Source organism: Chiloscyllium punctatum, chromosome 4, assembly GCF_047496795.1.
Source record: "Chiloscyllium punctatum isolate Juve2018m chromosome 4, sChiPun1.3, whole genome shotgun sequence".
Taxonomy (NCBI): domain Eukaryota; kingdom Metazoa; phylum Chordata; class Chondrichthyes; order Orectolobiformes; family Hemiscylliidae; genus Chiloscyllium; species Chiloscyllium punctatum.
Genome location: NC_092742.1, coordinates 76,783,303 through 76,809,201, shown reverse-complemented (window position 1 = coordinate 76,809,201; position 25,899 = coordinate 76,783,303). Strand labels below are relative to the sequence as shown.

The following is a 25,899-nucleotide window of genomic DNA, read 5'->3' as shown; positions in this document are numbered from 1 at the left end:
CTGTGTTCTCTCTCTGCATGTTCTCTCTCTCTCTCTCTGTGTCCTCTCTCTCTCTCACTGTGTTCTCTCTCTCTCACTCAGTGTTCTCTGGCTTTCAGTGTGTTGGATCTCTCTCTCACTGTTCTCTTTCACTGTGTTCTCTCTCTTTGCATGTTCTCTGTCACTATCTAGCTGTGTTCTCTCTCACTCTCACTGTGTTCTTTCTCGCTGTGTACTCTCTCGGAGTGTTCTCTCATTCATTGTTCTCTCTATCTCATTGTGTTTTCTTTCTCTGTCTCTCACTGTGTGCTCTCTCTCTCACTGTGCTCTTTCCCTCTCTCTGCGTGTTCTCTCCCTCTCTTTCACTGTGTTATCTTTCTCTCTTGGCGTGTTCTCTCCCTCTTGCATTCTCTCTCTATTTTCTCTCTTTCTCTCATGGTGTTCTCTCTCTGTCTTTGATGGTGTTCTCTCTCACTGTGTTCTCTCGCTGCATGTGTTTTTTCTCTCTCTCTCTCTGTGTCCTCTCTCTCTCACTGTGTTCTCCCTCATTGTGTTTTCTGTCTCCCTCTCCGCATGGTCTCTCCCTCTCACTGTGCTCTCTCTCTTTCTCAATGTGTTTTCTCTCTCTCTCTCTCTCTTTGCATGTTCTCTCTCTGTTTCTCTCTGTGGTCTCTCCCTCTCTCTCACTTTGTTCCCTCCGTCTCTCACACATACTGTGCTCTCTCATGCTTTCTGTGTTCTCTCTCTTTCTCACTCTGTTTTCTCTCACTGTTATCTCTGCCTCATTGCATTTTTTTCTATCTCTCTGTGTTCTCTTTCTCTCCCTCACTGGGTTTTCTTTCTCTCACTGTGTTCTCTATATCTGCATTTTGCTCTCTCTCTCACTATGTTCTTTCCACTGTGTTCTCTCTCACAGTGCACTGTCTCACTGTGTTCTCACTCTCTCTCATTCTTCTATCTCATTGTGTTCCCTCCCTCTCTCTCGTTCTCTGTGATCTCTCTCTCCTTCTCTCTCACTGTGTTTTCTCACTCTCTGCGTGTTTTCTCCCTCTCAGCGTTCTGTCTCTGACTCAGTTCTTTCTTACTGTGTTCTCTCTCTTTGCATGTCCTCTCTCTCTAACTGTGTTTTCTCTCTCCCACTGTGTTCTCTCTCACTGTGTTTTCTCCATCCCTCTCTGAATGGTCTCTCTCTCACTTTGTTTTCTCCCTCTCTTTGTTCTCTCTCACTGTGTTCTCTCTCTTTATCACTGTGTTCTATCTCTCACTGTGTTCTCTCTCTCACACTATGATCTCTCTCTCTCTCTCTCTCTATATATATATATATGTGTGTGTGTGTGTGTGTGTGTGTGTGTGTTCCTCTCTCTGTAACTCTCTGTGGTCTCAGTCTCTCTCTTTCACTGTGTTCGCTCTGTCTATCTCACACACTGTGTTATTTCATCCTCACTGTGTTCTCTCTCCATCTCACTCTGTTCTCTCTCACTGTATTCTTTCCCTCATTGTGTTTTTTCACTATCTGTCCGTGTTCTCTCTCTATCCCTCACCGTGTTCTCTCTCTCACTGTGTTCTCTCTCTCTGTCTCTGTCTCTCTCTCTCTCTGCATGTTCTCTCTCTGTATCTCACTTTGGTCTCTCCCTCTCTTTCACTGTGCTCTCTCTGTCTCTCTCACACACTATGTCCTCTCACACTCACAGCATTTTCTCTCTCTGTCTCAGCCTGTTCTTTCTCACTGTAATCTCTCTCATTGTTTTTCTCTATCTCTCTGTGTTCTCTATGTCTGAATTTATCACTCTCTCTATTTCACTGTGTTCTTTCCCACTGTGTTCGCTCTCACTATGTGCTCTTTCACTGTGTTCTCCCTCTCTCTCACTGTTCTCTCTCATTGTGTTATCTCTGTCACTCACTGTGTTCTCTGTCTTTCAGTGTGTTATCCTCTCTCTGTCTCTCCCTTTCTCTCTTTCACCGTGATCTCTCTCTCTCTCCCTGTGTTTTCTTTCTCTCACTGTGTTCCCTTTCTCACTATGTACTCTATGTCTACGTTTCTCTCCGACTCTCACTGTATTCTTTCCCACTGTGTTCTCTCTCGGAGTGTACTTTTCCACTCTGTGTTCTCCCTCTGTCTGTGTTCTCTCTCTTGCTCACTTTGTTCTCTGTGTGACTCTGTGTTTTCTCTTCCTCTCTCACGGTTCACTCTCACCGTGTTCTCTCTTATCTCTCACTGTGTTCTTTCTTTCTCTCTCTCACTGTGTTCTCTCCCTCTCTCTTAGAGTGTTCTCTCTCTCTCACTGTGTTCTCTCTCTCTCTCACACTGTTCTCTCCCTCTCATGTGTTTCCTCTCTCACATTGTTCAGTCTCTCTCTGCAATTTCTCTCTCTCACACTCATTGTGTTCTGTCTCTCTCTCTCTCTCACTATGTTGTCCCTCTATCACAGTATTGCCTCTCTCTGTCTCACTCTGTCCTCTCTCACTGTGTTCTGTCTCTCACACTGTGTTTTCTCTCTCTTACTGTGTTCTCCCTCTCTGTGTCCTCTCTCTCTTACCATGTTCTCTTTCCCTCACTCTCTCTGTGTTCTCTCTCTTTCATTGTGTTTTCTCTCTCCCTCACTGTGTTTACTCCACCTCTAGCACTGTTTTCTCTTTCTCACGCTCTCTGCATGTTTTTGACTCTCTCAATCCCACTGTGTTCTCTCCCTCTCTCACAGTGTTTTCTCTCTCTCTCTGTGTTCTCCCTCTCTCCCTCTCTCACTGTGTTCTCTTCCTCTCTCTCTCTCTTACTGTGTTCTCTGTCTCCATGTTCTCTCTGTCTCTCACACTGTGCTCTCTCTCTTCCTGTTCTTTCTCTTGCTCTCTGCATTTTTTCTCTCTCTCACTGTGTTCTCTCTCTCTCTGAACATTCTCTCTCAGTCTCTCACTGGTTTCTCTCCTTCTCTCCCTTGCTCTGTTCTCTCACCATCTCTCTCTCTCACTGTGTTCACTTTCTCTCTTACTGTGATCTCTCTCTCTCTCACAGTGTTCACTCTCTCTTTCTAGTTCACTGTGTTTTCTCTGGGTTCTCCTTCTCTCACTGTGTTTTCTGTCTCTCTCTCGCTCTCACTGTATTCTCTCTCTCACACACACTCACTATGTTGTCTCTCTCACTGTGTTCTCTCCCTCTCTCTCTATGTTCTCTATCTCTCTGCGTGTTCTCTCTCACACTGTGTTCTGTCTCTACCTTTGTCTCTCTCACTGTGTTCTCTCCTCTCTCTCACTGTATTATCTCTCCCTGTCTCACTGTGTTCACCCTCTCGCTCAGTGTGTTCTTTCTCTCTGCGTGTTCTCTCTCTCTCTCACTGTGTTCTCTTGCTGTTTCACTGTGTTTTCTCTTATCTCTCAATGTGTTATCTCTCCCTCTGCCAGTGTTCTCTCTCTCTGCATGTTCTCTGTCTTTCTCACTGTGTTTTCTCCCTCTCTCACACAATGTGTTTTCTCTCTATCTTACAGTATTTTCTCTCTGCCTGTTCTCTCTGTCTCTCACTGTGTTCTCTCCCCCCCCCCCCCCCCTCACTTTTGTCTTTCTCTCACACTGTGTTCTCTCTCTTGGTCTGCATGTTCTCTCTCTCTCTCTCTCTCTCTCTGCATGTTCTCTCTCTCTCTATCTCCCACTGTGTTCTCTCTCTCTCTCACTGTGTGCTTTCTCTGTCCCACTCTGTTCTCGCACTGTGTTCTCACTCTCACACAGTGTTTTTCTCTCTCTCACTATGCTATATCTCTCTCTGCCTGTTCTCTCTCTGTCTCTCACTCACTGCGTTCTTTCCCATTCTTTCTCCCTGTGTTCCCCCACTCTCTCCTTCTGTGTTTTCTCTCTCAGAGGGTGTTCTCTCTCTCTCTCTCAGTGCTCTCTTGCGCTCAATATGTTATCTCCTTCTCTCTCACTGTGTTACCTCTTGCTCTCCCACTGTGTTCTCTCTCTTGCTCTGTGTGTTTGCTCTCTCTGCATGTTCTCTCTGTCTCTCACTATGTTCTCATCCTCTCTCTCTCTCTCAGTGTTCTGTCTCTCTCACTGTGTCCTTTCCTTCTCTCTCTCTCACTGTATTATCTCTCCCTGTCTCACTGTGTTCACTCTCTCGCTCAGTGTATTCTTTCTCACTGCGTGTTCTCTCTCTCTCTCTCTGCATGTTCTCTCACTCTTTCACTGTGTTTTCTCTTATGTCTCAATGTGTTATCTCTCCCTCTGCCTGTTTTCTCTCTCTGACATTGTTCTCTCTCACTCTCTTTCACAGTGTTTTTTCTCTCTCTCTCATTGTGTTCTCTCCCTCTCACTGTGTTCTCTCCTCTCTCTCTCACTGTGTTCTCTCTCTCTCTGCATGTTCTCTATCTCTCTCCCTCACTGTGTTCCCTCTCTCATGCTGTGTGTTCTCTGACTCTTCCTACACGTTCTCTCTCTGTCTCTCACTGTATTCTCTCCCTGTCTCATTGAGTCTCTTTCACTGTTCTCTCTGTGTTCTCTCTCACTCTCTCCCACTGTGATATCTCTATCTCTCACTGTGTTCTCTCTCTCTCTCTCACTGTGTTCTCTCTCTCTCTGTTTTCTCTCTCTCACTGTATTCTCTCCCTCCCTCTCTCTGTGTGTTGCCTGTCGGTCTCCCCTCCCCCTCAGTCCCGGGGATGGAGTACCCTGTGCGGGTTGAGCGGGGCCGTGGCGGGCGCCGCGGAGGTCGAGGCCGGGCCCGGGGGCGAGGTCGAGGAGCTCGGGGCCCCGGGGAGCGACAGCCGGAGCGGGGCTGGCGGGGTCCCCGAGGACGGGCCCGGAGCCGGGGCCGAGACGGAGAGCTCCCGCAGCAGCAGCAGCAGGAGGAGGAGCAGGTACAGGCTTCAGGGGAGGGAGCTAGGCCTCGGCCTCGGCCTCGGGTAACCAGGTTTCCCCGGACGTTGGCGGGCAGAAGGGGGGGTCTCTGGGCTCAGGATACTGGTGCGGAGCAACAACCGTTTGTATTTATGTAGCGCCTGTCATGAAATAGAAAAGTCCCAGTCTATTCCACACACACACACACACACTAATGAAACAAAACAAATGATACTTGTCACAAATACACTAAAGTAAATAGCTGTGAATGAATTAAGTAAATGCACTTCCACAAATATGGAATAAATAGACCATGAGACAGATTTACTCCTGTATAAAACTCAAATAGTTAATTATTTTTTCAATTTGATAATGTTCAGACTGCATACAGAATGCAGAGGTCTTTCATTTTTGTTATGATAGTAAAGGGGATCTGCATCTTTCCATGTGTTGTGATTATTGCTGTCCTGAAATGTTTATAATTGTGCAATCCTATTGTTATTTAGTTCCTTTTCAAATGATGATTATTTCTAACTGTGCTATGCATTATGATTATTTGTCTTATTTGAATGGTCATCACTATTGACGATGAGTTTTCAACGTGCTAACTTTATCTCATTAGCAATGATACTAATTCATATAAGATATTATGTTAGATAGAGTTGGTTGAAGAGGTAGGTTTTAAGGGGCATCTTGATGGACAAAAGCAGTAGAGAGATGAAGGAAAAAGAGATAAGAATCAAGCAGCTTGAAAGCATGGCTGAAAAGGAAAGAATGATTAAAATTGTGTTTGTGCAAGAGACCAAAATTTTGACTTAGAAATTAGACCAGAGGGATCTGAATGGCCTTGTACATGAAAAATGATATTGAACAGCAAATAATTAGGAAGACAGTTGAAATGTTGGCCCTTATTGCAAGGGGAATGAAATATAAAAGTACAGCTGTCTTGCTTCAACTATACAATGTTAAAAATCATATAACTCCAGGTTATAGTCCAATAGTTTTACTTGGAGGTACAAGCTTTTGGAGCACTGCTCCTTTGTCAGGAAGCTAACTAGAACTATAACCTGGTGTTGTGTGATTTTTAACTTTGTCCACCCCAAGTCCAACACTGGGACCTCCACATCACAACTATATAATATAAGTGAGACTTCGTCTGGAAACTAATAAAAGCAACATACTCTGGATGCTGGATAACTGAAATAATAACAGATGTACTGGAAATATTACAGTCAGGTAGCAGCTGCAAAGACAGTAGAGTTAAGGTTTTGAGTCAAATATGATTTCTTCAGAGAACTCAAGCATTTGACTTGAAAAGATGGTGACATCTGTGAAGAGAGCAACAAACCTGAATGTTTCCAGAACTTTTTATTTTTATTCCTAAAGTATTACATACAATTTTGATCTTTATTTAAGGCCCATGTAAAAGTCAACCCAATGTAAAAATTGCCCGATGACATTTGGACCTAAAAAGCCTTGTAATTTCATATCTTCAACTCATTTTTTACATACAAAAAGTAACCACATGCAGTTTTTTTTTGGAAAATCAAGGTATTATAATCTACATGATAGCTTACAAGTGCCAATTACCTTCTGGGAGAATGTTTAGTGTGCAGTGTGTTGAACGTCAAATCATGATTTATGATTTAATCTCATTGTTACAATTTTATCTTTTTCTCTATGCACTTCATTTAGAGCTGTTTCCATTAAGAAGTCAGTGATTTTTGAAACTGGACATTTTGTATGAAATTGCTAGCCAAAGGGTGTACAGTGAACCCTTTTTATCATTGACTGAGCTCTGGAAATTGTAAATGTTGTCAACATTCATTCCTGATCTCTTTAGACTGGGAGAATACCATCCTGACAGTTACATAGTCCAAGCAAACCTAATCTGAATTTTTGAAAAAAAATTACAGAAGCACAAATAGCAGGTTATGAAAGGCACATTATTTATATTTCTATGTTTTCCATATGTGGCGTAACAACTGTTTTGAAGTTTTACCTAATTATCCGACCAATCAAATTGTACATGTCTAGTGGTTTCAGAACTGTACAGATGCCAAATACCTTAGATTGTGAAGTTTAAAATGAACATCATGAAATTTTGTGAATCACAGCTATATTTCCGATCCTTCATTCTGCAAGGGCTACTATTTGAAGCTTGTGGATGGCTGTATGTTGGATATGTGTTAGATAAGAATTCACGGTCGAGTTTACAAACAAATTCTTTCTAATTTATTCACAGTAGCAATGATAACAATAGTGTTGAGAGTGTGGTGTTGGAAAAGCACAGCAGGTCAGGTAGCATCCGAGGAGCAGGAGAATCAACGTTTCAGGCATAAGCCCTTCATCGTTCCTGATCTCCAGCATCTGCAGTCCTCACTTTCTCCTAATGATAATAATGGTGTCACTTTATCTGTAAGGGACTGAAATAGCCCATGTGGTTCCATTGTAGTATTGAGCATAGATTACGAAGTTGAACAAGATTACATTTACTTCATAAGCATACTTTTGCTTAGTCAAAGTTGTTGTAACATAAGTTTTTGGTGAGTCTGTTAACACTGTAAGGATTATATATCACAAAATTTATTTCTTTTATTTGAAAGGATGATGGTGCTGTGGGCACAAAAGAAGATTATGATCAACCGAATGAATTTTCTAGAAGACAAATAGTTTCAAATTGGGATAGGTACAAAACTGAAGAAAAGGAACTCGATGATAGTAGTGAATCTTTGCGAGGTACAGATTTCAATGTGCTGCTGAGTTCTGCAGGTAGGACATCATTGTTCTTCAAGTGTGCAAATTAATGCATAAAAAAATTTAAACTTTAAATAGAATATTTTTTTGAGATTAGTTTGAAATGCAGTCTTAAATCTGTTCTTTTAGTGCACAATATTACAAGTGAAAGATTCATTAGTTGAATCAGTGCTTACTCAAATCTAAGGAATGTTAACATATCTGTTACATAAACACATTTAACCATTCTTTACTATATCTGGTTTGACCGCGTCAAGTACACTTCCCTGCACGTTACTCCGGAATGATCATGCTAATAATCCTTGGCTTCTTTATTGCACTGGGCTGGGGTTGGTGAAAATGGCAGAGGATAACACGCTATATCCTGAAGATTTCTGGAGTGGAAAGTGAGGACCAGGGGGGTTCTATCCTTATTGCGGTTGGAGGGATAGAGTTCGAGGGTGGAGGTGCCGGAAGTGAGGGAGATGCGATGGAGGGGCATTGTTGATTAAAGAACACCTCATCTTCCACCTCAGGATCTTACAACCACACAGCATCAACATTGACTTCACCAGTTTCTAAATCTCCCCTCCCCCCACCTGATCCCAGATCCAACCCTCCAAGTTGGCACTGCCCTCTTGACCTGACCTGACCTACATGTCCATCTTCCTTCCCACCTATCCACTCCAAACTCCCCACTGACTTATCACAAACACCTCCTACCTGCATTTACCTATCGCCACCCATCTACCTTCCCCCACAGATCCCACCCCATCCCCCCATTTATCTCTCAGCCCCTTCCCCTTCCACATTCCTGATGAAGGGCTTATGCCCGAAATGTCGACCCCCCCTCTCCTCAGATGGTGGCTGACCTGCTGTGCTTTTTCCAGCGCCAGACTTTCTGACTTTTTTTATTGCACTACCAATCCTCTGATTAAAAAGAACTTTCTTTTTGTTTACTGCACTCTCACCTACACATTGAGGGAGGAGCTCATGGGCCTTTGTTACTAAGATTGAAACCATCCATTCAGCTGCCTGTGTTACAGTCCCTGCTTTCCCATCTGGTGAATCTGGTTATCTACAAGAATTGATTGTACTATTTGAAGAAGAGGCAAGCATTTATTCAGTGTCTTGGCCAACATTCTGACTGTAACTAATACTGGCCAAAGAAAATAGCTGAAGTTATTTGCTTCATTTTATAATTTAACAAATCTTCTCAACCTTAGGCATTTGTAACTCTGTGTCTTTTCATACATTTTCTTTATTCCGCTGTAGACTGAGCAGTTTCCAGGTTATTCAAGCCAGAAAATCTTCCTCTGCCATAGGCATATTGATTGATTGTTTCCATTCTACATCCCACCCTTTTATTCAAAATCCTTGTGTATTTATGTCAAAAAAAATGTCAAGATCTTATTCTCTCTTTTCAGATGCTAATAGAAGTGCTGCAGCATTTTCTATTTTCATTTCACATTTCAAGCATTTGGATTTTTTTCATTCATGATGACTATAATTAAGTATTCAGATGTACATGTAACACTATATGCATAGATTGACAAGAAGGAGACTATTAGATTGTCAGCTTATGTAATTAAGTTAAAGTTAATGACAAATGATGTATGTCACTTCATGAGAAAGAAATTCCATTTACATTCAGTCAAGTAATTTACTCAACGAATGGGTGCCCTTTAGTTGGGGGAAAGGTCTTGGGGTAGGTGTCAGCCAGTTATGAAATGTTCAGCAGCAGTGCGAGATAGCTACAGGAAAAGTAAATAAGACTTCTGGAAATCTTGCTAAGAGCATAAAGTTCAAAACTATGAGCACAATATTTAAGCAAATAAGGATCAGATGCTTTGGCATTTGGAGTATTGTGTTTAGTTTTGATCCACAGTGTTCTCTTAGACTGCCATGACATTTTCTAGCTTGTCTTAAGGAAGTTGGGCAAGGATTTTCTGAAATAGTTTCACTTGTCTGTGTCGAGGTTTAAGACTACCAGCTGTTAGGAATGCTGACACATGATTTTGCACTCTGCTGAGCAGGTCATGTCATACTATATTATGGAGTTTCAGTTAAATACTTATAAAATTAGACACAGGCTATTAAAATGGCCACTTCCTGTGGCACTTTGAGTTTCAAACATTCCTAATTCTCAAGCGGATGCTCAGCTATGTATGCACATCCATCACCAGCTGAGGAATAGATATATTCTTCTGTTTGAGAATGACTCAGCTCAAAATGACTGTAGAGTTCCAGCTGGCTTGTTGCTCTGTTTTCACCTTAGTAAAAGTAAATACCAGAATGCAATCTGTGTAAGGTGAATGCGAAGGGATCCTGTCAGCCTTCTACTGTATTATGATGGTGCACCACCCCCCACGGCTCAATGTGTCAAACAACACATGATGATTGGAATAAACATATGTGCCAGTTTTTCATTTGGAGTAAGGTCTTTGAACTTGGCACACAATGAAGGAATCACCTTGTCATCTGCTTTTGGGTCAGCTAGTTGCTAGTTTACAAACAGAGGTCCACTGAGAGCCAACAAAATAGCTGCAAGTCATCCAAAAAAAAAACAAATCTTGAAACTGGGGAACAAGGAGAAAGATTCTGTCCAATTGTTTCAATTTTGAGTTCATCTGAGAACCAATCTATCAGAAATTCGACTACAAGAACCCTCCAAACCTACTAAGAATCCTCTTTACCAGATATTCACTTCAACAGTAAAGCATCAACTCCATCTAAGAAACTACAGGCCTCTGATAACTAAAAGCTGTAACCATGTTTTACCAACATCTTTATCTAATCTTTGTGGGTGTGAAGACAGTTGAATGAAACATTGTGTTAAATCTGGGGTAAATGTTTGATAATAAATAAATTCTCAAAAAGCTTTTTGCTGGACTTATTGAATTAGTACTCACTCTGAAGGGCAAAGACATATATCTTGTATATCTGAGCAGTAAAAGGGAACAGATACATTCTGACTGTGACAGAAGCCTGTTGCTGTTTTGTTCATGTTTTACTTTTGCATCTGAATTCTTTATGGCCAAACAATGCATAAGGTCATATTTCAGTCTTCTAATAAGCACTTTGCAGCAGGACTTCCATCTGATTTCCTCTGGCCCTTAGTATCGGGTAATAAGACCAATTGATGAGCTCCATTTGCTGCTCCAGCTATGAGCAGCTATCTCTGTAAAATGGAGACTGTAAATATATGAGTTTGATAAAATGTCTAGGCAACCTCATTTAATTAAAGATATATTTTATAGAAGAAATGTCTATCAGCTCTTCCCATGATTTGTAGGCTAACCTGGACAACAATAATATGTATAGCTAAGCATGGATCTCCAGAAGTTCTACTGATGTTTCCATTTCCTCACAACTACACTATGTCACCACCTTGCTGATAGCCTTACATGATTTCAATGCCAAGTCATAGAGATGTACAGCATGGAAACAGACCCTTCGGTCCAACCTGTCCATGCCGACCAGATATCCCAACCCAATCTAGTCCCACCTGCCAGCACCCGGCCCATATCCCTCCAAACCCTTCCTATTCATATACCCATCCAAATGCCTCTTAAATATTGCAATTGTACCAGCCTCCACCACTTCTTCTGGCAGCTCTTTCCATACACTTACCACCCTCTGCATGAAAAAGTTGCCCCTTAGGTCTCTTTTATATCTTTCCCCTCTCACCCTAAACCTATGCCCTCTAGTTCTGGACTCCCCGATCCCAGGGTAAAGACTTTGCCTATTTACTGTATCAATGCCCCTCATAATTTTACAAACCTCTATAAGGTCACCCCTCAGCCTCCGACACTCCAGGGAAAACAGCCCCAGCCCGTTCAGCCTCTCCCTATAGCTCAAATCCTCCAACCCTGGCAACATCCTTGTAAATCTTTTCTGAACCCTTTCAAGTTTCACAACATCTTTCCGATAGGAAGGAGACCAGAATTGCAATGATGGCGATTACATGAGTTTTCCTACAACTCTCAACCATTCCAGAGATTAAGTGGTGCCCTCTGCAGGTTATTTGTCAGCTAAGTCACTAGATTAATCCATCACCACTATCTTGTATAAAATATATCAACGAGTATCTGGTTGTCAAGAAAATAAACTTGCGATTGAACAAAATGAGGAAGGGAAAACAAAAGGGAAGAATCAAATGGAATGAAAAGGTGAAGTAAAGAGATAAAAGAATAAAGTTTAAATTAATTAGTCCTAAAAATCAAAATAAGTCAACAGATATATAAGAATAACTTAGCGTATTTACATGTCAGTAATATTCAGGTGGTGTTACAATTTAAATGCAGAATAAAAGCAGAACTTTGTCTAACATGTTTAAATGATTGAAGCACTGTGTATAGTTAGCTACAAACATCTCTAATGTAATGGTAAGGTTAAAGCAATGTTTTCCTGGGATGTAAGGACATTGTTGAAAAGACCAGTATTCGTTGTCCATCCCTAATTGCCATTGAGCCACCTAATTGATCCATTACAGTCCTTGTTGTAAAGTTTCATGCAGAGAGGTGCTGGAGAGAGAGAGAGAGTGCAAATTTTAACTCTGACAATGAAGGACGGCAGTTAGGTTCAAATGCTAAGATAGTGGTGACTTTGAAGGGAATGCTATACTTGTTGTCTTTGTCCTTCTGGGTGGTAGAAGTTGCAAGTTGAAGGTATTGTCAAGGAAATACCTTGATGAGTTGCATCTTGTATATACTATAGTATGTGCTGCTGCTACTATGTGCTTCTGCTGGAGGAAATGAATGTTTAAGATGGTGAATGGTGTATCAGATAAGTAGACTATGTGTCTTGGTTAGTGTTGAGCTTCTTGAAAGTTTTTGGTTCTTCACATACCTAAGTCAGTGGAAAATATTCTCTCGTATTCCTAAGGCTTTTATTCCATTTAAATTTTAACACCACCTGAATATTACAGACATGTAAATATGCTAATATTATTCTTTTATATCTGTTTAATTATTTGTGGTTTCATGTTTTTGGAGCTTTTGCTTGTTGACAGTGGTTGGCAATTTATGTCAGAAGATTTGGAAATATTTCTGTGTCACATGTGCTCTGCTATCACCACATGACCCATCATCAATTGGTGTTTCGCAAAACAGCATGTAGCTTGTGAAGCGGTCGAGACAAAAGCATTCCCTACTTGACAAGGTGGTGATTCACATATTTCCTCTCAATGCAGGCTAGACAATTTTCTGTTCCTTGACTGAATAGCCCCAGAACAAGTGAAGATGAATCATAATATACCAGATATAAATCCTGTCTTGGTTAGAGAATGCAGTGACAAAACAGTGGAAATTCCTCCTGTAGCTCCAAGTGTAAAGCACAAAAAAAACTCCAGTGTTTGCTGATTTCATTAACTTTATGAAAAAAAATGTTATTTGTCATCACATGCTGATACTTTTCTTAAACACATATTGGTGTTGAAGAAATTCTTTTTTATCATTAAGTTGCTCAAGTGATATCATTAACCGATAAAGCAAAATGAGCCATGGTCTTTAATTAATACTCTTCTATTAATGTCACAGTTTCAACCAGTAGAGTCAATGGTCAGAGTCGCAGTTCAGTGTTGGCATGGTCAGAGATATAGAAATGGCAGAAAATGCCTGGTCAGAAAGAAGGCAGATTGGTTAATTGAAAGTATGTGGAAAAGAAAGAGGTAAAATATTGAAGTGTGAGCCTGCTTCTCATTTGTTGTTATTTTTCGGTTTTTTTGGTTGAAAGAGGCAATCAAGCCAAGTACAATTAAATACTGCATGTTTGAAAATGATATGCAAAACGCAAGATACATACTTGTTAAATTTGAAGTAATCAAAATTTCTTAGTTGGATTTAAAGTAATCTCTCTTTGCAGGGTTAACTTCATGAAGAAATGATATTTTTATTATTTCTTGTCATGCTGATATTACTCAAACAATATTGATCTTGTATGTACTAATTGTAAACCCAATTTATCATTTTTTTAAGCGAGTCTGAGGTACATTGTAAGACTGATCATATTGTGATACTGCTCCCTCTTGTAAGTGAGGTGTGTGACACCGTATGGCCAATGTGGTAGACTATCCTTCAATGTAATACTATTAATTGGCTGGATCTTCTGAAGAGCTGCAATTATCGTTGGATTGCTCAAACATTCCTGAAACCCGGACACGGTTCTGCATTTTCGGGCATGTCTTGCGAGCATGGCTTTTTAGAAATACTTGGTTAGAGACAAAAAACTGGAATCCAGTTGCTGGAATCCAAAATAGACAGGCAGGAGGCTGGAAGAACACAGTGAGCCAGGCAGCATCAGGAGGTGGAGAAGTTGACGTTTTGGATCCCTTAAAAAATAGCTGCAGCTCTATAACATGATGGGGGATGTGATGGCAGACTGGACATGCCATAAGGTAAATTTAATGTCCAGTGTGATATTAGTGATTGGTTGAATGAATGAATACAGCTCTTGGATGATGTATACGGAGTATTTGAAGGGTGGCAGGTGGGTAAAAAGCTTGGGTTGGGAGGGTTAGTTGGATTAGGAGCGTAGTCAGGTGGTAGTGGTGGGGGTGATTATCAGATCTGTCATAGTCCAGTGGTGGGATTAGGGGTCATTGGTTGCATCAGGAGTTAGGGCAGGGAGTTAATCAGGCTGGGTTGGTGGAGTGGGAGTAGTTTGATTATGGTGGGTAAACAGATCTGGTTGGCAGAATAATTAGATTGAGCTGCGATGGCTGTCCTGGGGTTGTGAGGGGTAGTTGGGTCAGCGAAGTTAGTTTGGGGCACTGGAGTTGAGTTGCGGATAGTCTGTGGGGTGGGCCGTTGATGGGTCATGCTGATTAATTGAGAAATTCAGTTCTGTAGTTACCCAGCGGATAAACTAGAATGTTTCAGTTTTAACACTTCTTGACTGACTGTTCAGCTAGGGACATCAAAATTCTCCCACTTCTCTGATTCTAATGCTAACTCGGAATCAGAGACTGTTACAAATGGCTCCAGAGCAAGGAAAGTATGTGCTAGAGGTTCAAAAATCCTCAGCAATTCCCACGGAGGGTGCTGTGTCATGACCTTGCAAGGTCCTAATGTGCATCTACCTTTACAGTAATGAGACTGTGAGGCATGGAAAACAGCTGAATTGCTTCCATCTCTGCTACCTCAGGTGAAGATTGGGATCTCCTAACAAGGCAGTGTGCAGACATTTCAGTAACATACGTTACATCAAGCCTGCTGTCAGCATGAGATGCTGGTTCACTCACGTCGATTTTAAAAGGATGTCTGCAAGTGAAAATTCAAGTTGACTGGGAATGGTGTTAATGAAGGGAAATCCTTGCTACAGATTGGATGGAGCGAAGCAGTCAGGAAGGGTGTGGAAAAAGCGGAGGACAAAAGAAATGACCATATGGCAAAAAAGAGAGATCCCAGGAAGGAGAAAACATAGCAGTCAATCTCAAGCCAATGTTCTTCATCTGTGCCACCTGCAGAGGGAACTGCCGCTTACAAAACAGATTCTAAAACCACACATGATGTTCAGTCCAGAATGGTCTATGTTCTTTGCAACTTATGCAAATTGATGGTTTGTAAGGTTGTAACATTAACAAAATGTTATTTATTGTTAACTTAAGATCAAAAGGCCAAAAGAATTGACTTACAACATGCTAATTACTTTGTACATTATTAAACTTCTCAAAAACATGCCAAATCTATTATCTGTTATAATTTGCTTTGTTCCAGATGCCAATGGGAATTGATTACAGTATCACACACATTCTATCATACAAATAAGCAAAACATTTGTGTAAAGGAATTTGCATTTATATAATGTGTATCACATCCTCATGTTGTCCCAAATTGTTTCACAACATTGGATTACCTAAAAAGCTCCATCTCTGTGTTTAGACTGGTAAATGTGATAGGAGCTTATACACAAGGTCCCTTTTAAAAATAAATGCATAACCAGGCAGTCTATCTTTGGTAATGATGGTTGAGGAAGGAATATTGGCCATGACATATGGGAAGGCTCCCTGCCTCTCCTCAATCTTTTGCCTTGAAGTACTGCCCGCCAAGCGGCCTTCGATTTCAGGTACCAGTCAAAGGACAATCCTTGATAACCCCTGATTATGCTGCACTCACCAATTTTAAGGAACTTTTCCTGGAAATCTGAGGCAGAAATAAACAACAGGCAATGAAGAGTCACTGGACTCAAAACATTAACACTCCTATCATCCCACAGCTGCCACCAGACTGTGTTTCTCTAACAATTTCTGTTTTTGTTTCAAGCCTCCAGCATTCACAGTTCTTTGTTTTATTATAACAGATAAAGAGTACTGTGTGCATTGTGATACATAATGTGGCTCAGATAATTAAGTTATATTGGCCTCAAACCGTAGTGTTTTGATCCTACTTCTGTATGGTAATTCTATTCCAATCTATTTTTCTCAATTGCTTAGAATTCACTGCTAAGTTGGGACATTCATTTATTACGTTAAAAAAAGTGCAGGACCAAGTTCCACATCTTTTACATCAGTCTTACTGCATCATTAGTTCTGTCCTTGTCCCTTTGCTTGCTTTCCTTCCAAATTCTCCTCAGTGATCATTCTGTTCCTGCTCAATCAATCTACTCAGCTTGAAATCCCATGTTTGTTCTTTACCTCTGGTTACTGAGTTGTAAATGTAATTAGGCAGTTCTGATATTCCTTGATTTTATATGTGACTTTTAGATCTTAAGCAAATGCACACTGCGCATGACAAATGAAGAGATTTACAGGATATGTGGCACCGTGTCTTTAGGGTGACTACTGCATGTTATTTCCTGGGTAAGCATTTGCTTTCTGGTTGACAGATTTTAACTGTATAAGTACAGCCTGTGCTCAGACACCATGTATGGAATAGTCTCTTGGTCACAGCAAGAGTCAATACTAGAGTAGTTCATCACCAATTATGATTATTTTAAAATATCAGTGATTTGTGGTGCATGGAAGTTTGAAAACTACAAATAAAACTGCGTGTAGTCTCTAATGCTTCACAAAGAATAATTGTCTGCAAAACCATATGAAAGATTTGAATTTCTGTAGTGTTCTTTGTGCAGTGTTTCAATACACTTTCTGGGAGCTAAGAGAAGGGTCAAAGAGAAGGCTGTTGAAAGTGTCTGGATATCAAGGCAGATAGAATCTTATAACACAAAAAAGTAAATTGCACAGCCTGTAATGCTTAAGTGGTCTTTTTGAAAAATTGTCCAATTTAATACCTCACCCCAAGATTTTTTCCCACAACCGTACAAATTAATCCTATTCCAAATATATTTCTAGTTGCCTTTTGAAAGTACCTATGGAATATGATTGCATCACCCTTTCAGGTAGGGTGTTCCAGATCTTAACAGTCTTCTCAACGAAAACATTTATCCTTATTTTCCCTCTATTACAAAATATTCTAGACCTATAGACTTTGATTCCCCAGTCCACTTCAGGAGCTTACAAAGGGCAAGGGCATAGTAGCAAAAGGAATGAAAAGTAATTCATGTCACAGGGATGCCATGTAGACGTGAATGACTGACATGGGTAACAGAGACAGGCAAGGTAATGGAATGATTTGAATACAAAGGACAGGAATCTCATTGGTTCTTTGAAATATGGAAAGTGAGTGATTAGGGAGAGAGCATTAGGGAGAGAGAGAAAGGTAGCAACTAGCATTGTTTTGCAAGAAAATATTTTATAGAATACCAGCTATAAGCATTCAGCATCATTCAAGTGCTGCATAAAGCTTGCACAGGAAAAGAATCAGTCCCAACAAGATGATGCTAAATGTGTGAAAATTATCTTTCTAATTTCTATGCTATTGCATTGCTGTAATGATTTCTTTCCTGTTACTTTGACAATTGAAGGATTTTAATCCTTTTAACATGCCCAAAATCCTGAGATTTCTCCATCTTCCCCCTTCTCTTTTATTTTCCATTCCTTCTTGAAGCTAATGACTTAGGTTATGTTGTAGTTCAGTACATGTCCACATCCTTCTGGAAGTGTAGATAACTGATCATTCTCCATACATAAACCTGGACAATAATTTCAGGAGCATACTTGAAAATAGAACATTTCCATGTCTGAAAGATGGCTCACTGCAGTCAACTGGAAGAGGTTACTCTGGCCAATTTTGTTTCCTTGTGTTTTCTCAGCATTGCTGTGGTTAAGATCAGTTGTTGCAACACAGAGCAGAGAAAAGCAGAGGTATTCCTGTTGTGTGGAACTCAATGCTGTCCACACAGCACACTTGCCACTGAGCTATTGATTAGATATGCTTTGTAATTTTTTTTTAAGCCATGTCCAGTTTCAGTATGTCAGTGTTTTTCATTGAGCCAAAAATGCAGTAATGTTCAGTTTCCTTTTCTGGAGTTCATTTAATTTAAATTATCCAATTCATTGATGCAATGATTTGTTTTAAGAAACTTTTAGAAACAGTAAGCAAATCTGACTCTTCTCGCTCACTACAATTGGTCAGTTCTGATATCCTTCAATTTTATATGTGCATTTTGGTATTTCATTTCAGGATAAGGTACAAGAAGGACTGTGGAACTGTAGTGGGCAATTTTGAGGGAGTAGGTTAGAATCACATTAACTATTAGAATAGACTCAAGCAAAATCAGCAAGGAAAGGGAAAGTTGTAGGAAAGCATTATGAATATTTTGGGTTTTTTTATTCACTGATATGCATGCAGCAACACACATTTCAGTTTCACCTAGAACTACTGCTTTTCAAACAGTACCTTCCACTATATCTTGGTACATGTGACAATAATAAATCAATTCAAATCTTCTCCCTTCCATCATGAATAATAACAATATGCAGTATTACAAAAGTATTATTGTATTTTAAAAGGATGGCAACGTTGACTTTTATAGGCTGATTATTTCTGAAAACAAGCTTTTTTTACTTACATGTAAAATTTTAAGAACAGTAAGACACTCCTGAAATATTCTAGACTTTTTATGTCCACACTGTAACATGCTGTGTTGTAGTAACAGAGAATAGGTACTTCTAAGAGAGGCTTTCCATACTAAACTAGGTTTTATAACTTGAAAAGTTGTGATAATTATTTTGTAATGGGGTGATCAAATGAGCACAGAATTTTGTTAATTACCTAACATGCTTAGTTATTATGGTTACTTTACAGATTAATTTAAAAGTGCAACAGTATTGCACTAAATGTATATCTTTTGACTTAAATTAATTTTGCCTCAAAAATCTTTTCCAAGCAGTTGACAGTACACTTGTGTGTCTTCCACTTATTTGTCAGAATACAAAATAGTGCAAGATATTAAATAGCAAGAGTTTACTGTGTATTGGCAAAGCAGGGCTGGTAATGCAAATATTTTAAAATACTAACATGCTGGTTAAAAACACTATTATACAGCAAAAACGTGTGCTAAGAATGACATCCTTGCAAGTTTCTTTTATAAAATACACAACAATTTGTATAACAACGAACCTACTTACAAAATAGCAGTATACCTTCATACAGCATCTTCGCCGATCAGCTTTCTTCAACATGAAATGCAGATTCAATAACAGAGTCGGAAGGTAGAGGCTAAGCACAGGGGTGTAGTGGTATACCATCTGTTATCCTTTCTGCACCTCCCAAATATGAAATCCATATATTAGCAGATTCTTTTTACAGACGATTTCCTTCTTTGTAAACTCTTAGCTCCTTTTCTTTCATTTTTTTATTCACAATGTCGGTTCAGACTATTCCTTCAGACCCTGCATTGGATAACAACCTTGGCAGCTAGAAAATGAAAAGCTGTCACTTGTGTTTACACTACAAGGCCAGATCAACTGACCTGAAACAATTCCAAGGTTCATGATTACCTTTTTAAATATCACCTATAACAGCAGCTCGCTTGCTCCGCTTTCCAGTCCCTATTTGCTCTGTTGATTACCATTGTCTTTAGCAATTAAAGTCTGCTGCTCATCAGCACACCACAGGGCTCTGTTGGAAGTTTACAGCTTTGCATTTTCAGTTTGAAGAGACAGAACAGAATGGAGATGCATGGGCACTGTGTTCACTGTTGCAGCTTCCATCAAGTACATTTGTATAACATTGGTCATGTGAAAGATGAGAAAAAGTCTTAAAAGGGCAAGATGTTTCTCAGTCTTGATGCACTGAAAATGGCATCAAGACCCTGCTGATAGTTCAGGCAATGATGGATGCTTTCATACATAATAAACCAATTAATTGCTTTGTCTGAAAGATAGCAATGTCTGCTAATCAGCAAAGCAACGAATATTATAGGTACAGATTTTTTCCCCTTTGTTTGCACTCGATCAAAAAGAATTAATTTAAATTGTATTTGGTAGACCTGACATTCTATAATTTTAAATTTTTATTATAATATTATGACGCTTTAGAGTGTTTCTGCTTCAGTTTTTATAATTGAATCATTATGATTGTGACCATTAGATTATACAAATTTTTGACTGTTATTAAATTCAGGTACTAAGTGAAAATAATCATTTAGGAATGGGACAAGGATTTGTCTCTCTCTCTCTCTGACTTGTCCTGTCTCAGCTAGACGAGCTGCAGCCAGTGCTAAGATGGCTGATTTGAGTCAAGAGTGTAAGGGATGCTTTTCGATGAAATAGTTCTAAAACAGAAGTTAAATTTAAAAATATCTAGTCTTTTCCTTTTGCGTAGAGCTGTGGAGACATATAGCTTAGATTCATTTGGGTGCTGTTACCTGATCATACAGTGCATTAGTACTCAACCACGTGTTATAATAGTCAGAATCACTTCCATGCTTGAGATTCAAATGTGTTGAGTTCTTGCTTTTACACTATTAGAATGCACTTAATGGGAGAAGGATAAGTGTACTTCTATTGGTTGCATCCTGAGTTAATTGACTCCATATTTTAAGAAGCCTTATTTCTGTAAATCTAAACTTGCACTTGTGCACAGAAACTAGTTTCAAGGCATTAAATGTGAGCACCTGTCCCCATTGATGTTATGCCACTGCTGAGCAGACAGCTGTAAATTTGGAAGGGGGAAGCGTGAGACCCAGAGGTTGCTGTACTTAAACAAAAGGCAAACAGCTGAGCAATATTGAGTATTTTTAATTCCTTGTGCCATTTCAGTTCTAAACACTGCCTTCAGCTTTGTTCTAGTGAAGCTCAACAGGAGATAGACAATTAGTGTCTTGTATTTCAGCTCAACACTTTACAGTCATTTGGACTGAGCATTGCTTTCAATAACTTAAATCTGTAACCAATGCCATATCGTTGGACAGCACATTCAGTCAATAATTCAGAATTTTACATACAGTCTTCTGATCTTTTTGCTTCTTTATCTTTCTTGTTTCCACTTCCCTTTGTCTTGCACCACTAACCAGTTTGCTGCTTAGTCATTTCTGCCTTCCAACCTGTGGCATACATTCCTTTTAATTCTCTTTCTCCCCCCATTCCCTTTCTCTGTGTTTATGCTTGTTTAAAAAATTGTACACTTCTTAACTTTGTCCAGTTTTCATGAAAGCTCATTCACCTGAAATGTTAAGTTTGTTTCTCTGAGTACAAGTGCTGCCTGATCTGCTGAGCATTTACTGTTATCATTTCAAACTTGATGCATGCAAAATATTTTGCTTTAGTGGAAGAATGCTTTAGGTTAGAGCTATCTGGAAATGTCAAGTCGATTCTTTAGAGAGAGCTTAGGGAAATTTAGTAGGAATTTTGGTGTGCATTACACATCACAATGAGGAATCCTAGCAGCTATGCCTGTAAATGACTTAACAACTCTATTGAATAGTGTGGTAGAATAATCAAAACAATTGCAGTTAATGTTCACCATAAATATTCAGTTTCCAGTTGGAGAAAAGCACGAGAAAATAAGGGTGTGAAGGTTAGTGGGCCAAAGACTCAATTTATAGACTGTCGGTTTGAGCCTAAGGAAGAGGATCAGAGAGTTAGGGGTGAAGACTTGAAGAAACTGAGTAGCTTCAAATACCTGAGGTTATTGTTGACAGAAGATTGAAGTATGACAATGGAAATTAAGCACTTTATTAGCTAAGATTGGAATAATTGGAAGAAGTGAAATGGAGTGTTATATTTTAGAAAATTCTGACTAAATTCAAAAGTAATAACCTATAAGACTGGTCTTGTTGAACCGAATTGAAAGTGGAGCAATGTCAAGAAGAGAGGAATAATGATTACATACTATTAGGATGCATATACTGAGATGGATATGTGGAATAATGAGAAAGGACAAAATCAGAAACTGGTGCATCAGGGGGTCAGTCAAGATTGTGGGAGTATTGAAGGGAAGTGCCTGAGAAGAGGTTGAAGTGGTATGGTCGCCTGTTGTGTGGTGAGTACTGGAGAGGGGTCTGGTAGGATAAAGGAGAAAAGGAAAGATGCTGGTAAGTGTAAACATCATGGGATTGGGAAAGGACTGGGTGACTGACAGGAGGAAATAGAGAAGGGTGACCAACCAGCATTGTGGCAGCCCCAAGTGAAATGAGAAGAAATTATAAGAAAAAGGAAGATTCGGGTTTGAACTAACATTTGCAAAGTAGAAAAAGTGTGATCTTTTACAATAGATTAATATTTTATTATTATTTATTATTTAAGTTTTTGCTACTGTCTTTTTCCACATCACTTGTTTTTCAGTGTTTGCAGCTGGCTTTCTAGAAACCTTTTAGATTCAGTGTATTTGGAGCAGCGTCTGGTTGATGGCATATGACATAGATAGCTACTTCAGCTTCCAGCAGTAAAGTGCCAGGAAGGTTTAATATCAAACTGAGTACTAGAAAGAAATTTCGGATTTGGCAGAGTTCATTTTTGATTTTAATGCCCTTATACCTCAGGCTGTGGAAAAGTGTTCTGTTTAGTGTACTAGATCGTAGAAATCATACACACCTTTCCTGTCCTCCCACAGGCAGTTCACATCCGTCCTTAGTGATTTTCTTTCTTTACCCATTATGGAATGGAGCAATTGAAAAATGTGTGGACAGATCTTCAAAATAAATTATCCCTCTGTGAAAGGGTGCAAATGGGCAAAACGATTTGTGCTGTGACCTGTGTCATGGTGAATTGAATAGCTAGGACTGTTGAGAGGGCTTTCAACTAATTAAATAGGTGAGGACTTGGGAGTGAGTATATGATCTGATAGAAGTTTATAAAATTAATGAGAGGTATAGATAGAGTTAAAGGCAGTTGTCCTTTTCCTAGGTTGGGGGACTTCAAAACTAGGGGGCACATTTTTAAAGTGAGAAGAGAGAGATTTAAAAAAGACATTGGAGGCAATTTTTTTACACCGAGGTTAATTCACGTGTGGAGTGAACTTCCTGAGAAAGTGGTGGATGCAGGAACAATTACAATGTTTAAAAGACATTTAGATAGGTACATGAATAGAAAGGTCTGGAGGGATACTGGCCAGGAGCAGGCAGATGGGGACGAGTTTAGTTTGGGATTAAAATCAGCATGGACTGGTTGGACCAAAGGGTCTGTTTCTGTGCTGTATGATTCTATGTTGTTAAAAATCACATAACACCAGGTTATAGTCCTATAGGTAATCTGGTGTTTTGTGATTTTTAACTTTGTCCACCCACTTCCAATGTCGGCTCCTTCACATCATGACGCTATGTAGGCCACAAAGCAAAAGAATGTGTTGACATTGCAGGGCAGTTATCTTGCTAATGATGCCCAGAGTTGGACTGAAAGGGGCAGACTGTCCTGGTATAAGAAAACAGCAAAAATAGGGTCATAAGGCTGTAGGGGGAATTGAGCAAGACTTAAAAGCCAACAAAAGATTACTCAAAATGTCAAGGTGGAAATAAACTAAACAAGGGTAAACTGAAAGAGTAATGAAGGGACTGTAAGAGCTTCTTTAAATAAACAAAATGGAAAACAGACTAAAATGAACATAGGCCCCTCGGAGAACATTCGGGAAATGAAGTTAGGTAAATAATAATGGGAACCAGAAAATGGCAGAGCAGTTGAATAAATACTTTGCATCAGTTTTCATGGCATTACAAAAATACAAAATTAAGGAGCACAGTTGTGGCAGGTTGTGGGAGGTAGGGGTTGGGGTAGAAGGGTGTGTGAAGAAAAAGTACATGGGAAACTAATGGAGCTAAAAGCTGTTAAGTCCCCTGAAATTGATGGGTTGCATCCCAGGATTTTAAAAGAGGTAGCTACAGAGATAGTAGATATATTGGTAGTAATGATCTAAGAATTTTTAGATTCTGGAAAAGTCCCAGAGGATTGGAAAACTACAAATGTATTCCCTTTATTCAGAAAAGAAAGGAGACAATAAAAGTAATCTAGCATCTGTCATTGGGAAAATGTTAGGATCTACTGTAAATGTTGTAATATCAGAGCATTTAGAAATGCATAATATAATCAAGTAGAGTCAGCATGGCTACATGAATAAGGAATCGTGCCTGACAAATTTATTACAGTTCTTTGAAGAGGTCACTACAATGATTGTAATGAGGTCAATCAGCTGGATCTCATGGAATATGAGTTTCTTGATTGGGCCTGTTAATCTGGCAGTACTGTAATCAAGAGTGTTCATGTGTAAATAAATCTGTTGCACAAATACCAGTCTCTGTAGAGTTATTTCAGCGACAAGCAGGATAGATAAAGGGGAACACATAGACTTAATATATTTTCATTTCCAAAAAGGATTTGATTCAGGTATTACACATAAGGCAAATTAATAAGATAAGATACTGTTGGGAGGTAGTTTATTAGCATGGATGAAAAATTGGTTAACTAGCAAAAAAGGGAGAGTTGGGATTGAAGGGCTATTTTTAGGGTGAAAACCTTAAGTAATGGAGTGCCAGAGGGATCAGTATTGGCCCCACAATTATTTACAATATATATTCAAGATTTGGATGAGGGACATAATTGTACTATTGTTGAGTTTGCAACTTACACAGAAATAGGTGGGAAGGCAAGCAATGAGGATGACTCACAATCTGCAGACGGACATGCGTAGATTGAGTGAGTAGTCGAAAACTTGACAGTTGGAATATAGTATGGGATAATGTGACAGTTTGTACTTTGGCAGGAAGATGAGCTTAGTTTTATTTAAATGGAGAAGGCTTACAGAAAATTGCAGCACAAGAGGGATGTGGGATTTGTGTGCCTAAAGCACAAAACACTAGCATCAAAGTTCAGCAGGAAGGAAAAGGAACTCTTGGCATTTATATCAATTAAAATAGGGTATACAAATAGGGAGGTCCAGCTGAATCTGTACAAGACACGCATTGGACCACATTTGGAAGACGGTGAACAATTATGGTGTCTTTAACTAAGCAAAGATATCCTGGCGTTGGGAACAGTCCAGTTAAAGATCTCTAGGCTGATTCTGGGTATGGAGCGATTGTTTTATAAAGAGAGAGGTTGAGGAGGTTTGTACTCATTGGAGTTTAGAAGAATGTGAGGTTACGCTATGGAAACAGGTAAAACTCTAAGGGGTCTTGACAGAGTGATGTGGCAAGGTTAGTTTCCACTTATGGGAGAGACCAGGACTAGAGAGCAAAATCACAAAGAAAGTGGTTCGCTAATTCAGACAGAGACGAGGATCTCTGAGAATAATGAATCTATGGAATTCTTTATCCCTTTGTGCTGTTGAAGTTAGCTTATTAGGTATATTCAAGGCTGAGTTTGGAAAGATGTTTAATCAGTAAAGGAATCAAGAGTTATGGGGCTAAGGCAGGAATCTGGAGACAAGGATTATCAGGCAGAGCAGACTCAGTAAGCAGAATGGCTGACCTGTCCTACATCTTCTGGTTTGCATGTTCTGGTTTTATTTTACAAATAAATAAAGCATACCTATAAAGCCCTGTGGAGTGGTTGGAAGCAGGTGGACCTATTTGACTGAGATCTTTAATTGGGATTTTTTACCTCAGCAAATCAGGAAAGCCTTGCCAGACCAATATAACCGGGGAGGCAGGACCCGACCTGGAGTGGCTCCCTCTGTGTTTCTCAGACCAGTTGGCTCTGCTGACAAAACGGTGGCTGGGTTCGTGACCAGCCGAGAGTCCTCTTTCACTGAAGAAAAGAGCAAACTCACCCGCCTGCGTTCGTTCGGGGTGGACTCGGCAAATGGAGATTTGGATCAGATATGACCTGCCCACACAGGTAGGTGCCTGACTGGCAGGGGTCAGGACCATGGCTCCAGGACCTCCTACCTTGCAAGCACACCTGCTGGCCAACTGGTGGAAGATTTGTGTGCAAAGTTTAAGGGGAGGTGGGGGGGCTGTCCTTTACAAAGCTGGATATGAGCCACTCCTACCTGCAAATGCGACTAGGTGAGGAGTCCCAGAAGAGCGGCACAATTAATACCCATAAGGGTTTATACCAATATACGAGACTGACATTTGGGATATCATCA

General features: G+C 39.9%; 2 protein-coding genes across 3 annotated transcripts in view; one reads left to right on the top strand and one right to left on the bottom strand.

Annotated features, from left to right (window-relative positions):
- chrm5b (cholinergic receptor, muscarinic 5b) overlaps positions 1-19,496 on the bottom strand; it is a 66,865-nt gene extending 47,369 nt beyond the window's left edge. For both annotated transcript variants that reach the window (XM_072569074.1, XM_072569075.1), the window contains exon 1: positions 19,005-19,496. The gene's annotated coding sequence lies outside the window, so the exon portion shown is untranslated. The remainder of the gene's footprint in view (positions 1-19,004) is intronic.
- Positions 4,526-25,899, top strand: part of aven (apoptosis, caspase activation inhibitor) — an 87,566-nt gene continuing 66,192 nt past the window's right edge. The window contains exons 1-2 of the mRNA XM_072569080.1: positions 4,526-4,818; positions 7,405-7,570. Coding sequence (XP_072425181.1) covers positions 4,621-4,818; positions 7,405-7,570 — 364 coding nt within the window. The 5' untranslated portion in view covers positions 4,526-4,620. The remainder of the gene's footprint in view (positions 4,819-7,404; positions 7,571-25,899) is intronic.